The sequence below is a fragment of the Lissotriton vulgaris genome, chromosome 3_1 (assembly GCF_964263255.1).
Source record: "Lissotriton vulgaris chromosome 3_1, aLisVul1.2, whole genome shotgun sequence".
Lineage (NCBI taxonomy): Eukaryota > Metazoa > Chordata > Amphibia > Caudata > Salamandridae > Lissotriton > Lissotriton vulgaris.
Window position 1 is genome coordinate 1,520,681,161 of NC_141689.1, and position 16,703 is coordinate 1,520,697,863.

The following is a 16,703-nucleotide window of genomic DNA, read 5'->3' on the forward strand; positions in this document are numbered from 1 at the left end:
GTGTGGGGATTAAGGATGGAGCCTGGGCCTGGTTTGAATCCTTTCTGAGGAACAGGTCTTTCAGGGTTTTTGACGGCGACTCAGTTTCCTCCAGTAGACCTCTAAATTGTGGAGTTCCCCAGGGCTCCTCTCTGAGCCCGGCTTTGTTCAACCTATACGTGAGGCCACTGGCCAGCACACAGCTGGTGGTCTCACTGGCGCAGGAGTCATCCCGAACTGCGCCAGGTGGGCTCAGAGAATGCCTGGAGGAAGTGAGGAGCTGGATGACGTCATCAGCTCTGAAACTGAACGGAAACAAAACTGAGCTAATGCTCCTAGGACCCTCAGAACCGGCACTTCCCCCCTCCCTATGGCCTCCCAGCCTAGGGCCGCCGCCAACCCCAAAAAACGCCATCAAAAGCCTTGGGGTATGGCTGGACAGCTCACTCTCCTTCAATACCCAAGCCACTAAACTCTCATCCACATGTTTTGCCATTCTGAGAGTACTAAACAAAATCTTCCCCATCCTCCCCTTGGAAGCCAAACAGGCAGCCATCCAAGGACTCATCCACTCCCGGCTCGATTTTAACAACGCACTCTACCTGGGTGCACCTGAATATACCCTTCGAAGGCTGCAAACTGTTCAGAACAGCGCTGCCCGCCTCTTACTTAAAATCCCACACAGACACTCAGTTAGGACCGGCCTAATAAGCCTCCACTGGTTACCGGTCCGGCAGAGGGTTCTGTTCAAGGCGCTATGTATAGCCCACCAAGCCTTCTGGGACATGGGTCCTATCATTACCCGTAATCTGATCAATCAGTACATCCCGAATCGGAGTCTCCGTTCTAGCCAGACCCTCTTGGCAGTTGTCCCAAGAATAAAGAGATCCAGAACCGGCGGAAGAACGTTTATGTACAACGCAGCGAAGGTCTGGAATGCTCTACCGCTTCATCTTAGAGCCACCCAAAACCTTAATATATTCCGCAAACAATTGAAGACCCATCTCTTCACATCTGTTTGCTAAATCCGCTATCTTTTTTCTCCCCCTCCCTGTGCACTGTAGGTTCACGATTTCCCTAGCGCTTAGACGCCCACGGGCAACAATTGCGCTCTACAAGTTTACAAATACAAGCAGGCCCCGCTGAGGGCCTTGCTTAACGCTGCGGCCAGACTGGTCTCAGGTACAAAAAGAAATAGCTGCATTTCCCCGACCTTGAAAGCTCTGAACTGGCTGCCCTACGAAGCATGAATACATCTAAACATCGCCTGCATGACTCATAAAGCCCAGCATAGCAACACCCCAAAGTACTTAGCACAAAAGCTAGAGTGATCGGGAGGATGTAGACAATTGCAAAGTGCGAGCTCTCTACTATTGAAACCACAAGCCTTCCATAAAAAGAGAACTGGTTGCTGAGCTTTTTCAGGGATAGCACCGAAGATCTGGAACTCCCTGCCTCCAGTGGTACGTGGAATCTCTTCCTTCTCCTCCTTCAAAAAAGAAGTAAAAATGCTACTAACAAACAAATCCACCTCCTAAGACTCTAATGCGAAGTTGACTACGAGTCACCTATGCCATCCATATACTACTGTCTACCTCTTTTGTTTTAAATGACAAATACCGTTTGTATGTATACTACCTCAACCACCTAAAGTGTAATTCTGTGTATTGTGAAGCGCTCAGATTCCCTCGTGGAGCATTCTTTGTTCACTAGTAGTCACCTATGCTACCCATATATTATTATCGACCTCTTTTGTACTGAATGACTAATACCGAATGTATGTATTCTACCCCAACCATCTAATGTTTAATAACTGTATATTGTAAAGCGCTCTGATACCCTCGTGGGTCATGTTCGCGCTATATAAATCTTTATAATTATATAAAATAAATAAACATTTGCTACTTGGGGATCAGTGCCCAGGTCTGGTCTCACAGTGCTAAGGGCATGTTTCTAATTTTTGCTGTTTCCAGGTGATTGGTCTGCGGCATGTGGATGAGCAGAGTGTTCAAGACCATGGGAATCATGAAGTAGTCAGATCACACTACGGGGAGCGGATCCAACACGTTTAGATGAGGCTCATTAGTGAAAATAGGATAGAGCAAATGGCATTTTTCATGAGTAGGACCAGGTACGATTTGGGATGATTGAATAGTGGCGAGATCTTGCAGGAGCCCGGAGGCTTGCTCACCTGTGGGCTCTTCCAGGTGTACATTAAGATCTCCCAATACAGTTAAATGTGCTTTCTTGAATGTCAGAGTGAGGAGCAAGGGAGGGGACCCCTTTTATGTGGCCAGTAAGTATCTAACATCTAGAATCATTAGGACCATGTTTTTTTCTGCGTTAAGGTTTAGACAATCACTTCCCATTCAATACCAAATAAATTGTATAAGAAAATGAAAGTTTAATGGAAAGGAGCATTATTGTCAAGACACAAAAATTATTTGTGTTGTTAGTGTACATATACTTTTTAAAGTGTAAATTAGAAAGTGTTTTTTAAATGGGTACAAAACAAATATTGTACCGGTGGGGTAAGAGAGCAAAGCCCTATGGCATCAATCAGGAAATTGGCATTCTTCTCGCCATAACATTATGAAACATCAAGGCTTGCAAAGGTCTGGAAAGAAAGGACTGCGACCAGTTGAGCGTATTCCCCTCTGGACCTGCCGCGGCTAGACAGATAACAGAATGGAATGGTCCCCGGTGTCGTAGGCCTGAGACAGGGCTAGAAGGATCAAAGCAATGACCAGACACTGGTTCAAATCTATTTAATCAATGATTAGACACCTTAATAAGGGGATATAAAGTTCCAGTATTTTTGGCTGTTTCATCTACAACAAGAAGTGCCTTATTGCCCCCGCATTCTCCCAGTCTTCTTTTTCCACTGCCCACTTCTTACTTATCACGGCTTCTCCCCTCTGCTCCTTCTCTTAATTGTTTCACTATACATCATCTTTGGCTCCTCCCAATATATTGCTCCATCCTGCATCTTCTGTTACCTTTCTTTCCACTTCTGCTCTTCACACGCCGATTGCAGGCAGGCGACCCGGTGGCAGAGGGTTCGCGACTGCTAGCTGGAGTGTTGCCTCATGTATTTTTAAAATTGCCTTGCTGACCACGAGCGTAGGCGCGCTTTGTTTTAAATCTCTGTAAAACCTGTGTCTAACCGATTTTCAAAGTTAGCAGGATACTAACTTGTTTTTTTTCCCTCCTGAGGCTCGGCGGTCGGTTGTGGGCTGAACGTGCCGGCGGGCTCCCACCGATCGCGGGCGCCATCTTGGTCTGGGCTTGTCCAGGTGACCGAGACCTGGGACACACCCCCGCGCTCCTCCCCTATTTAGGAGTCATTCCTCCTTCCACCAGTGATTGCAGGCAGGCGACCCGGTGGCAGAGGGTTCGCGACTGCTAGCTGGAGTGCTGCCTCATGTATTTTTAAAATTGCCTTGCTGACCACGAGCGTAGGCGCGCTTTGTTTTAAATCTCTGTAAAACCTGTGTCTAACCGATTTTCAAAGTTAGCAGGATACTAACTTGTTTTTTTTCCCTCCTGAGGCTCGGCTGTCGGTTGTGGGCTGAACGTCCCGGCGGGCTCCCACCGATCGCGGGCGCCATCTTGGCCTGGGCTTGTCCAGGTGACCGAGACCTGGGACACACCCCCCGCGCTCCTCCCCTATTTAGGAGTCATTCCTCCTTCCACCAGTGATTGCAGGCCGGCGACCCGGTGGAAGAGGGTTCGCGACTGCTAGCTGGAGTGTTGCCTCATGTATTTTTAAAATTGCCTTGCTGACCACGAGCGTAGGCGCGCTTTGTTTTAAATCTCTGTAAAACCTGTGTCTAACCGATTTTCAAAGTTAGCAGGATACTAACTTGTTTTTTTTCCCTCCTGAGGATCGGCGGTCGGTTGTGGGCTGAACATCCCGGCGGGCTCCCACCGATCGCCCCCTCTTTTGAAAGCAGCTACCATTGTTCCCATCTTGAAGAAGCCAGGGGCTGACCCCTCTTCCCTAACTAATTATCGCCCCATTTCTTTGCTACCTTTTCTGGGCAAGGTGCTGGAACGCCACGTCACCGCAGTTTTCAGCACATTTGTGGAGGAGAATGGGGGGCTAGCCCCCTGCCAAGCCGGCTTTCGGGCTAGACACTCCACTGAGGCGGTTGTGGTGTCGGTCTTGGATAATCTGAGAGAGGGCCTAGACTCTGACCAACCACAGGCGCTGATCCTCCTGGACCTAGCCTTTGACACCGTGGATCATTCCATTCTTCTTTCCCGTGTCAAATTTAAATTCTATTCTTCATCTCACTTTGCTCTCCTGTTCTCTTCAACCTCCTACCTTCCAACACCTTTGACTCGTTTATCAAATTCTCCATTCCTATGCGTTGCTTTTCCCATCTCATTGTCCTCTCTCCTTTTATTCTGTTCTCTTGTTGCTTCTCTCTATTCTTCTCTTCCTCGCCCTCCATGTTTTGATACCTATTTTCTTACTAGACATTTCCACTCTATTTCTTAATTTCCTTGCCCCTTTCTCGACCAGTTCCCAACCCCGGCTCCTTTTCCTTTATATTCTCAGGTTCTTCTCTCAATTCCTCCCCTCTTTAATCCTCTTTAATCTCCTTCCTTTATATTTGCTCCTCCCTTCTTTTGCTCCTTTGCCTTGCTTCAATTCCGTCTCTTTTTGCCTCTAATCTCTTCTTCCCTGCCCTTTCTTGCCCTACCTCCTTTTTCACTCCCTTCTCATTTCTAGAACCTTGTCTCTTTTCTCTGAATACTTCTCTCCCTCCTCTTTACTCTTGAAAGCAAAAGAAAAAGACAACATAGCTACTGTATTTGGGGTTCTATGGTGCACAATAAAATATTTGCATAAATTTAGTCTAGCTCTTCGACCCCTTGGTGATGTCCTCTGAATCAAAGGTCACGTAGTCTTTTCCTGTGGTGTGTTCCACGTCATGTGTGGAATGGTCATTTCCTGTACTCTCACGGTCTTGTTAAAGGCCCTGTGATGCTATCATTATGCAAAACAGCATGTTAGAAATCTGGCCAATCCAACCTCTTTTGGTTATAGAATGTTGGCAGGTGCAGTATGCGGTTCAAGGCAGTTCAACGGCAACTTGAGAAAAAGAGGGCAGTTAATGGTGCTAATTGTAAATAAGCAATGGCCTAACAATTGTCTTCATTCTTTTACAGTTTTTTTTAAAATTTTAAGTTATGACTCAATCAGCGTAATTTAGCTGAAAATGGATCAGAAATCCAAAGTTGTTTGGAAAAATTCTTCCACAATAGATTTTGCTCAGAGCCCCCAAAATCCGTAAGATGTCCCCGACTTGATGCTTTGCGTCAAAGCGGTTTCTTATCTACGACCAGGACACACAACACCATAAAGAAAAACACTTTCCCAAAACTACACTTTTAGCAAATTTTTGTTGGTTGTTTATTAAAACAATGTCAGAATCATTTTTTGTAACACTTTACCAACTGTATCCATCTTCCGTTTGTTTACACAAACAATTTTGCACTTTAAAGCAAAGAAGCACAACTTTAAAAATAAAGATTAAAGAATAGATATTTTTTCCTTCAATGCTCCGGATTTAATTGTTGAATGGGGACTTTCAGCTGAAGTGGATCCCGAAGTCGTCTGAGGTTGGCCTCGGTCTGTGGAAAAAAAGATAAAAATAATATGTTAAATTCAACTAATACATGTAATATCTGCACTTAAGCAAATTCAGAGTTTAGCTTCTGTAGGTTTAATTTGCGCAACTCGATCGTCTATGTTATACTTTGTCCGATTGCTCAAGTAGATTAAAACTTAAATTCCACATAACACTGTAAATGTGAATGCCACAATGTCCCATGGCTAGAGATAGTTTGAATCAACAGGAACATATTTAAAAATCAGCAACAAGATTTATTTAATTTTCAGTTGAGAAATAAAGTTAGGATCTGTAGTAAAAACCGGAAAATAAAAACCTGCTGTGATTGAGTTGAAAACATACGTTAATATCTCATAGTTTAATGCAAAGGGGTAAAAAATTCATTGCATTGCACTCAGCGCGTTCACTAGAGCATTCCTGTATTTTTGTTAGTTTATATTTATGGGCCAAGATGCAAACACTTTGCGCCAAGATTGCGCCACAGAAATGCCGGAAATTGGCACAATGTATGGAATTGGGATTTACTTTCCAGCGCGAATGTAGCCCTAAAGTAACACCAAGTCTCAATATGCACTACTTTACGTCAGGGGAGTATACCATGGGAGGTATATGGATGTTCCTATGCAACCGTCAATGAGTTCTGATACATACCACTATCTACTAACATTGGTTGACAAGAGTTTGGGTAGAAAGCATAGACTCCTTGAGGAAGGCATAATGTTGGAGAAAGGTTTTCTTTTCTCCAAAATTCCAACTTTCTACAGCACACATACAAACTTGGAAAAGTATCAAACTATAACTTCCAGCATAAAAAGTATGTCAGACATCACCACACACCCTTGAACTACAGTGCAAGGGTGTGTGCGTCGCACAAGGCAGCCAAAAGTGCAAGACCACAGGGGGAGAGAGAAACAGTTCCATTCCTTATGGTGCTGTTCTGCTCTATACCTTTGACACAACACAGCGCAGCAACTTTGCTGCACTGCATTGCATCAAATCGCAGTGACTCTGCTCCTTGGTCTTGCCGAGGTCCTTAATGTGTGTTTGTGGCCCTTAGCATGCACGTAGACCACCTAAATTCAGCCATGGGAATGAGTGGTAATGCTGGATGTTCTTGTAATGTAGGGGAGAGTAGACAGCTCCAATGAATGACTGCGTTCTGTAGTAGGACAGCACACATGCACATTACTCATCCCAGGGTGTAGTTTAGATGAGGTACCATTAAGTTACATTTGTTTCTCTCTCATCCTCTGCAGTAATCAGGCCACTGATGCTGCCCTGCCTTTATTCACTCCTGCTTCCTTACTGATGTTACCAGCTGCATAACAGCACTCCTTACCTTTGATTCATAACGGCACGCAGGAAGAGAAATTCTATAAGCCCATAAAGGGAACTTGAAGGCAGCTTGTTAAAATATAAGTTCAATCAAAAATGTATAATTCCTGCAGCGAGAAACAGATTGAGACTAACCCTATTTCATAATATCACACCATGCTTATACCGGTTTCTTAGAATTACACGGTCTCCCCTCGTCTACTTGTTTACATATAATTCCTATCCCTTTTTAGGACTCGCCTAGCGTTGCAGCGCGCATGTGCTGCTTGCCCTGCGAGGCTTCTTGTAATCAAACAAAGTTCAGAAGTGGAGTCTAGGCTCCGCCCCTTTTTATGATTGGCTTGCGTCATTGTGCATGCTAAACCCTGGGTTTCCATTGTCAGTGAGGCTTTTTAGTCCCTCTTTGTTACCACCCTGTCTCCTTTTGGCACCGCTCACCCGGACTGGATCTTTTACTTGCAGCAGTACATGGAGTCTTTTAATTATTGGGTAAGCACTTTTTTTTTTTTTTTTAACATTCGTGTAATGAGTGTTTAACATTGCGGTACAGTGTTGCATTTCGACCAGTGCCATTGTGTTTTTTGCCTGGTTCCTTTGTCTGGGGTTTTAAGTTTTACATTTCTTGGTACAGTTTTATATAGTGGGAACTAGACTGGAAGGCATTGGATCGCTTTAGATGAGCACAAGTTTCATTACACAAGGTCATGTTAACTTTTTATTACTTTTTTTCTCCAGATTTATATAGCGCAAACTCGACCCGAAGCTTTTGGAGCGCTTCACATGAGCACCAGTTATGTTCGACAAGGACACAGGATGTTGGGCCGACTCGAGCCGATGCCGAGACTTGCTTCCATAATCCCTGTGCAAAGGAGCGTTTTTGTGTGCCAGTGTGTATCTTTTACAGAGCGTGTAGACCCCGTTTATTTGGTTCTTGTTTTCCTAGTGCCCGTGGTACTGCGTTTGTGCTTACCATCCCGAGGGGGGGAGGGGTCCTTCCTCTCGTCTCTGGGTACAGCTGGAGTTAGGGGCGGGCTGCCCTCACCACTCCATCCTGGAGATGGGTGACAACGAGAATGGCTCAGAGAGGGAGTCGGAACCAGAGATGCCTGCTGAGAGCATCCAGGAAAAGGTCCTAGAGAGGAGTGCAAAGAAAAACCCGAAGAGTAGTTTGGAGAAGGTTGCAGGGAGGGGTGCAGAGAAAGGTTCGGAGAAGGGCCCAGAGAAAAGTTTGGAGAGGATTCGGAGTATGGAGAAGGGTCGAGCGAGGGGTTCAGAGAACGGCCCAGCGAGGGGTTCAGAGAAGAGTGCAGATAAACCCACGGAGAGGAGTTTAGAGAAGGGCCTCACAAGGGTCTCTGAGAGGGTCGGGCCCGCCCCGGGTCCTTCTTCAAACGGCAGCTCTCTGAGGATGTCGTTTATCGTTGGCAGATGCTCAGCCTGACCTACAAGCAACGGAACGAGGACTTCAGGAAGATTATTGTTAAATTGCCTGACTTGGAGCAGCTGATCGGGGGTGAGTGCTGTGTGTGTGTTTTCTTTATGTCCGCTATCTTGTTTCCCTGCCTTCAAATGTTCCCCTCTCCTGTCTCCACTCTCTGTTTTCCACCTGTAAGTCCCTCTCTGTCCCTGCCAAATTTACTTCAGTCATCCCTTACTGTTCTCCTTTACTTTTCTGACCAGTCGTGTCTATGTTCATTTCCAGCTTCAAGTCGTCCTTATTCATACCCTCTCACTAGACCTTTTTTCAGGTCTGGTATCAGCGAAGACCATCTATTTTAATACAGGTACTCATATAAAATATAGTTACTCGTATGGACTTTAAGGCAGCCCTCTTCCTCCACTGGTCTGTTGCCACGCCCCGCCAGCACCCAACATTCCCCTCCCCCTCCACTGCCCCCACATGTGGTGTTTGGACACACACATTAATTGCCTTTCGGCAGTGAAGAGAGTGGAGGAGAAAGAAGACAGGACGTTTTACCCAGGATAAATCCCTTTAGGTGGGAACTCCCAGATTGGAACTAGAGTGTTCTGGGTCCACATGCTCAAGTCAGCATTCCGTTCAGCGCCACAAGCAGGGTAAAAGCACTTTAATGATCGGGGTTGGTCCTCCGTGCAATAGATCTAATCTGGTTTAAGGAGTTTTTAGAAACGCACCAAGGGTAAATGCAACATTTTGAAAGAGACTTTAAAAAACAAAAACATTTGCAATGCAATAGGTCTCGCATTTATAGGAGTTTAAGTTATTGGCATTGTAAATCACAATGCCTTTTTATTCATGTTTTAATAACAAAAATAAAAGGCATCGTTATTTGCAATGTCAATAGCTCAAACTAGCGTAAATGTAAAAGCTATTGCATTGCACATGCTTGTTTATATTACATTTGCATTTCTTATGCGAACATCAGCTTCATATGTTAAAGTTAGGGTATCCCCGTGAAGTCTTTGTCCAGATTTGCTACGTTTCATAATCACAATTTGGTAATTGTGCTTTATCAACGCCAATTATCTTGTTATAGCTTTAAACTATCCTTTGTCATTAGTAGTATATTCCAAATTGCTTAATTTTAAGTCATGATAAATCTAGGATGTTCCATGGCTTAAGTTAGCAGTGGCTTGAGGCTGAGTGGCTGGTTGATGTATCCAATCCAGTGGTGCTGGAAAAGTGTGGGGTGCTGCCATCAGTGTTACGTCACCAAAGTAACAGGGTTTGAAATTAAAGCACTACAGAAAGGACAAGTGCAGCAAATGAGCCTCATCCATTCAGCAGCAGCATGGTGAAGTTGTGGTATACGTCAGTTGGCGCATTTTGAAACATATTGTTCCAGATAGACAAGTAAAGTATTGAGTGGTAATATACTGGTAATAGACTGGTAATATACTGCCAAGTAGAGAAAGCACATTTTCCATTTAAATTACTTTTTGAAATAGCCTTTAGATTTGCACCAGGCATGCAGCTTTACTACTAAACATATATAACACTCAAATTAACTTATGAAAATGTCTTTTTTGTGTATATTTATCACACAAGTAAAGTTTATTCTTAGGCTTTGATCTTTGTAGCCTTCACATTCAGTTAGAAAACAACAGTATGCCTTATATGCTCTTCACTTTGCTGCTAAAATATTTTGAAATATTTGTAAAGTTCTTTTAGAAGTATTTCAATTTTGGGGTGTGTTAGAGCACATTTGACAAACTTCAGCCTTCTCTTTTGACTATTTACAAAAACAACAGTTGATGGACAGAATGCAGAACAATGGCATACATTCACCCCAGTACAGAGATCTAGGCCTAAATCCATTGGTGGTGTGGAGAGCATAGGACTCACGATGAATTTAGGCCCAGATCTCTGTACTGGGGTGAATGTATGACACTGTTCTGCATTCTGTCCATCAATTATTGTTTTTGCATTTGTCACCCCGAGTGGGATGGGTATGCTCAGACGTGCGTCCCATGCTCTCCACACCACTGGAGTCAAGCTATCCTGGCTGAAGACGGCTGATAGCCAGAAACCGGTCCTAGGATGCTTGATTCCAGTCCAGGAAAGACATGGCTTGGCTGTCAAGGCTGATTTGCATATGGCCATGTCTGAACTGGGGTGGTGTGGAGTGCAAAAAAAACGATGGATTTAGGCCCAGATCTCTGTACTGGGGTGAATGTATGACATTGTTCGGAATTCTGTCCTTCAATTGTTGTTTTTGCACTTTTCACTTTTTACCCCAGGAGAATTGTCACTTGGTGGCAAAATTCACTCTCTTGGCAGTAAATGATGGGTAAAGTAAACGCCATTCTTTATGTTAGAAGAAAGGATTAAGGGGCAAGTTGCAAGAAAACATTGGCCGGTGTTTGCCCTCTTTGAATGCACAGCAAATAGCACATGACAAAAACAAAATTGAAAGGCCTACTTAGTGACCAGTCTCCTATTGAACTCCAGTAAGGTAATCCTGGAGGTGCTGCAGTACTCCCAGCGACCCCCCTGATGAATCGAATCTTCATTCTTAATGCAAGGTGTTGTATATTCGGCAGAGAAAACACCTTGGCCATATTGCCAAACAAATCGACCAACTCGGAAGCATCTATTTCCTTGGAAAAAAGCCACAACATCTCTTAACTTGTACCTGACTATCCACAATGCCTAGCTGGAGTTGGCAGGTGAAACAGTTCCTGTATCATCAAATGCTGCTGGTGGGCACAGCATTTAAAAAAAAATAATGTCAACATGTTTTATTTATTTTTCATACAAGAACACATTAGCAATTCTTTTACAGGGTTAGCATAGGTTGTCCCAAGAGCAGTTTATATATCAATGTTCTGAGACATTGTGTCACGTTTGTTTAACTAAACCCCATATCGAAAATTAGAGAAAGAGAAAGAGAGGCAGGTAGAAAAGGGAGAAAAGAGGAGGTAGGAGCCAGGCAAAAAGAGTAACATTTCTTATCAATTACATCTGACATTCTGTGGAGATGTTGGCACACATGCAGACCGGTGTTGGTAGGCCTCCCCCATGCAACAGCCCAGAGAAGGCGACATTGATTTAGACCAGTTAAATACAATTGCCTCGGTGGTGCGTCAATAGGGGATACCAGACTGTGTATCGCCGGTATAGCTTATCTTCATTGAGGTTCGTAAGAGTCTAGGTACGTGTCAGGAGAGTTCCACATCCTTCTGGATGCCGGTTTCCTGGGAGGGTTCTGTAGTGCAATGTTTTCCACTCCTCTGAGGTGGGTGATTTGTTTGATCCAGCCTTTGTAAGCTGTCTTGCTTGTGTCTTTCCAATTGGCAAGAACCATTTTCACTGCTGCTGTTAGTAGCAGGTCTAGTAGATCCTTATTGGATTCAGATCTCAAGTCTGTGCTCATAAATTCCATGGGTAGGGTGAAAAATTCTTTTATTAGCGTACAACCAAACAAACCATTTATAAAGACAAAGATTTTCTCCCAGAACAGCATTTGTGATCTATGAAGTTGGAACCTCTCAGGTGCCTGATATACCTTTTTGTGTTTAACATTAGATATACCTTGAAGCATGAGCCCTGCTCCATCACCTCTAGAGTTCCATCCAAAGAATGTTGTTCCAACAAAAAAATTAATAGGCACAAGAGGAGCCCTTTTCTGCATCACCTTATAATAGACAAGGTAAGTACATAACGTGAACATTCCTGAATTACATTTATTTCAGTAGTTGTATTTATACAGACGACATGGGTTTCTGTGAGCTTAACAGGATGAGGTGCAAAAATGTTGCTGGTGCATAGAGGTACCAATATTTTCATCATTAGTGGCACACATGAGTACCTACGTTCATAGCGTTTAAGGCCAGGATGCAAATGCCCTCAAGCTAGGTCAATGTGGACGAGGCAGTCTACCACATTCATGTAGGAAATGTTGTGGACAGGAAAAGAATCACAGGTGCAATTACTAATGTGGAAATTGATGTGGCGTACAGGTCATGTTATTTCTAGTTGTGGGCACTAAAAACGTTGCAAGTAGTGCAGATTTTGAGAAACTTACAACAGTCCAGTTAGCTTGTTGCGGCTCACAGATTTGGAGAAAGATATAGGTTGAGGTAACCTTAAATGGTAGTGGCAGTTCTGAAAGACCACCTTCCTCTGTGGTAAACTTGTGTTAAAAGATGAACATAAACACATGTATGAGATTGCAGAGATTAAACCTGATTTCCTAGAAAGGAGTGTACTGTGGATCTTACAGGTGTAAATGATTGGAGATTGGTAATGTGAACTCATCTCATCTAGAGTACAAGCTGGATTTTCCCAATCAAAAGCAATCCAGGACTGGGCAAACATCACTCTCTATTTTGTGTATCCTAAATATATATTTGCAAAGATAGATGTAGTCACCCCCCAATGAATCTGGTCTCTGCCATTTCCACATGTAAACATCTGAGGCATAAAGTTATCAAGTTGCCCCAGGTGTGGGTTACAGGAAGCCACCATCCTTAGGGGAGGAGTGAGCTCTAATGGCAAGAACAAAAGAAAAAACAGTTTCAATAGTGGTGGCTCTACCAGTCGAGTGAATTGTAATATTGACTATTTGATCCTATAACCCAGTGGTTCCCAAACTTTTTCGACCTGCCGCTCCCTTGACCTATTGGGCATTGGCTGCGGCTCCCCATTCTGTTAAATATTTTGGGACGATTGGGGGATGTAGGCCCAGCCTCAGGAGTATTTCCATTTTCTCCCTGAAAATAACTGGGATGAAGCCGATGAAGGTATTAGTATCATAGATGCAATCCTATCCACTCCACTACTGAGCCCCATGCAGTATCAATAACAGATTGGAGGGACACTGGGTTGTTGGAGAAATTAATTGTTACTGCATTGTTATGTAGTGCTCTTTGAAGAGGTGTGGTTTTAGGACAGGTCATTCCTGAGCAGGGTTTGTGAGGCTCTGATAGGTACAGGAATGTTATTTCAGACCCTCGGTGCATCTGCTGTCTAGTTTTTTCTGTGTTCACACATTATTGCCTCCAGTCTGATGACCCCAGGAAACCCCTTGTGTGGCTTGCTCCCTTTTCACTCTGTCCTCTTTAGGAGTGTGTTTTGTGGCCATCACCTGTCTGCTCCTTCCTAACTCCAGACTTTGTGTTGTCATGCATGCTGTCTGTCTCATGTCTTCTGTCTGCGTGTTCTTGCATCTTGTCTCTGTCCTCATGCCCTCAGTCTGTAAATGCCTACTACCTGTGTGTCCCTGCCTCCTGACTATGTGTTGTGGCCTCCTGTGAGCGTCATCATTCCTTCTGACTGTGTGTGCATGCCTCCTGGAGAGGGTCTGGTACCTGCCAGGAGAGCTCAGGGCTCAGAGCTGAGGGCTCCCATTGATGCACCGCAGGATGCTCCTAGTTCCCAGTAATGCACTCTCAGCATCTTTCTGGGCTCTGAGATGAGGGGAGCATGCTGCTTTAGCCTCTCTCTCAGCTCCAAGATGACATGACATCAGTGCAGTGCCAGCTCCTCCCTGGGCTCCGAGATGTATCCCTCCCAGGTCTCTCCCACTACACACTGTCCTTACCAATGTTTTTCCTGTCACCTTGGTTTGGCCACCTTTTTGGAATTTGATTCTTTTGGTTTAGGACTCCAAGTTCTGTTTCATCAGTGACATTAGTTTATTTATGGGCATTTGTTCAGACCTTTGGCCTATGGTTTTTGAACTTTAGTTTCTGGCCTGTGAGTTTGAACTTCGGCTTCTAACCAATTCTGTTTGCTTTCAGTCTTCTACTTCTTATCTGTGACAGTTGATTATGGAAATGTTAATTTATTTTATAGAAATAAGCATCAAAATATTCAATTCTTCTTCTGCAATCTCAATGATTTTGAACATCAACTTTCATTGATTACTGCAGATGTCATGCCTCCCTTTTATGAATTTTGAACACTTCAGACAGCCTGTGTATGTTTTTATAACTTAGCATGAAACTTGTATTTGTGAATTAATTCTTTTTTTCCAAGGATAACAATTAAGCCCTGAGCATCGTAAATAGCGTGGTTTTGACATTTTAACTGCAAACTACAGATTGAAATGTTTTTCAGCTGTGGGAGTGCTTCAGAAAGACATGATTAACAGACAAATTTATGAACTTTCCCAAACTGTGTGTGGTGCCCCAGACTAGCTTTGACGGCGCACTGGGGTGCCGCGGCGCACAGATTGGGTACAACTGCTATAACCTGTGTGCACCTATTGAAGCCAATGTAAAAGATTCAGAGCAAATTCTAACAAGCAGCATAGAAGTATATGTAATAACGTTACATTTTTATCTCATAACAAATCAGTTTAAGCTGACTACATTTTGACTTTATTTATTTATTTAAACTTATATTGCGCACAGCTACCCTCAATGGGTTTCCCGGCGCCAGAGATAGATAAAAGAAAGAAAATAAGCAGAAGGCCCAAAACGGAACAAGCAGTGCAGGGAAATTAATTGAACAAAAGGGTCTTCAGTTTTTTACGAAAAGGGAGAAGATCAGTCTCGGCTTTCAAAGCCGGCGGAAGAGCATTCCACATCTTTGGGCCAAGATAAGAAAACGAGCGGCCGCCCATTTTGGCCAGTTTAATTCTGGGAACAAAGAAATCGCCACTAGTGGAAGATCTTAAAGTCCGACCAGGCTTATAGACTTGAACCAGGTTCTGCAGGTATTTAGGGGCAGAACCCTGCCTGATTTTAAAAAGGAGGCATAAGGTTTTAAATTTTACACGGTTCGGGACTCTAAGCCAATGAAGGTCACGCAGAGCCTGAGCTGTGGAGGATCTCCGAGGTACATTACACAATAAACGAGCTGCCGAGTTTTGCACCACTTGAAGCTTATTTATAGTGGCCTTATCGGCCCCAAGATAGAGCACATTCCCATAATCAATACGAGAAATCACAAGAGCCTGGACGACAGTTCTCCGAGTAGAGCAAGGCAGCATCCACAGGATCTTCTGCAACCATCTTAAGGTGGAAAAACAGATTGCAGCGACCTTTGTTACCTGCTGTCTCATAGAGAGCCTATAGTCTATGAGGAAACCTAGGTTGCGGGCAACGGGGGCTTGCTTCGGCAGAGGACCCATATCACTGGGCCAGCGCCGAGGGCCCCACAGATCTTTATTCTTGCCCAGGATAACAACCTCGGTCTTGTCACCGTTGAGCTTGAGCAGATGGTCGTGCATCCAAGCAGCAACGCGTGACGCCAGATTTCAAGGCAGAGACCTCATAGCCCTCACTGCTGGAAAGAGAGAACACGATCTGAGTGTTGTCGGCATACAAATAGATTGTCAACCTGGCGTCCTCCACGATAGTAGCAAGGGGTCTGATATAGATATTAAAAAGCAGAGGGCTGAGAATCGACCCCTGGGGGACGCCGTATGCCGATGAATAGACAGCAGATTCAGCTTCTGTCGAGAACACCTGAAAGGTGCGCTCATCTAAAAAGGAGGCAATCCAGGCCAGCGCAGATCCAGCGACACCAAGGGAGCGGAGAGAATCAAGAAGAATGGAATGAGACACGGTATCGAACGCTGCACTCAAATCCAAAAGGATGAGTGCAAAGGTCTCCCCGCGATCGATACCGTGCCGAAGCCTCTCCGTCACCCCGAGGAGAGCGGACTCAGTGGAGTAGTGTGCGCGAAACCCGGATTGGGACGGATGAAGATATCCCACGTTCTCGACAAACGAATTAAGCTGAGTGTTCACATGTCGTTCCAAGATTTTAGAACATGCAGGTAGCAGGGATAGGGGCCTGAAATTGGCTAAGTTAGAGGTGTCCGCACCGGTCTTTTTCAGCAGGGGAACAACCATGGCATGCTTCCACTCTTGCGCCACCAGAGACTCTGTAAGAGATGTATTTAGGAGTCTCATTAGAACTCTCCGTGGCTCGAAGTCCAACAGTTTTAGGATTTTCATGGGAACAGGGTCCCGGGGGGAGCCTGACCTAATACTGTTCAGGCACGAGGAGAAAGTGATGTCATCAAACAGAAGCCAGTCGTGAATATACATTGAAGGGGGAGGGAGAGGACTGCTAAAAGTAGCCACCGGTAGGGAGTCAGCAAGTGGAGGGGAAGTATTCAAGAATTCATGAATACGCTCCACCTTAGAGATAAAAAAATCTGCCATGGCATCACACTGTGGTTTATCCAAAGCCGGAGAAGAAGGTACCGTGCCTGCTCCCGTTAGCTTCTTCACCACTGCAAAAAGAGTCCGTGGACAGTTCTGTGCCTGGGTAATCGTGGATGCGGTAAAGGTGGCCTTGGCCAA

The 16,703-nt window shown here is 44.5% G+C and overlaps 1 protein-coding gene across 1 annotated transcript in view; it reads right to left on the minus strand.

The window, feature by feature from the left end:
- Positions 1-5,380: 5,380 nt before the first annotated feature.
- The window catches only part of LOC147728111 (calcium uniporter regulatory subunit MCUb, mitochondrial-like), a 517,836-nt gene continuing 506,513 nt past the window's right edge, over positions 5,381-16,703 (minus strand). Inside the window, exon 8 of the mRNA XM_086961999.1 lies at positions 5,381-5,625. Coding sequence (XP_086818125.1) covers positions 5,548-5,625 — 78 coding nt within the window. The 3' untranslated portion in view covers positions 5,381-5,547. The remainder of the gene's footprint in view (positions 5,626-16,703) is intronic.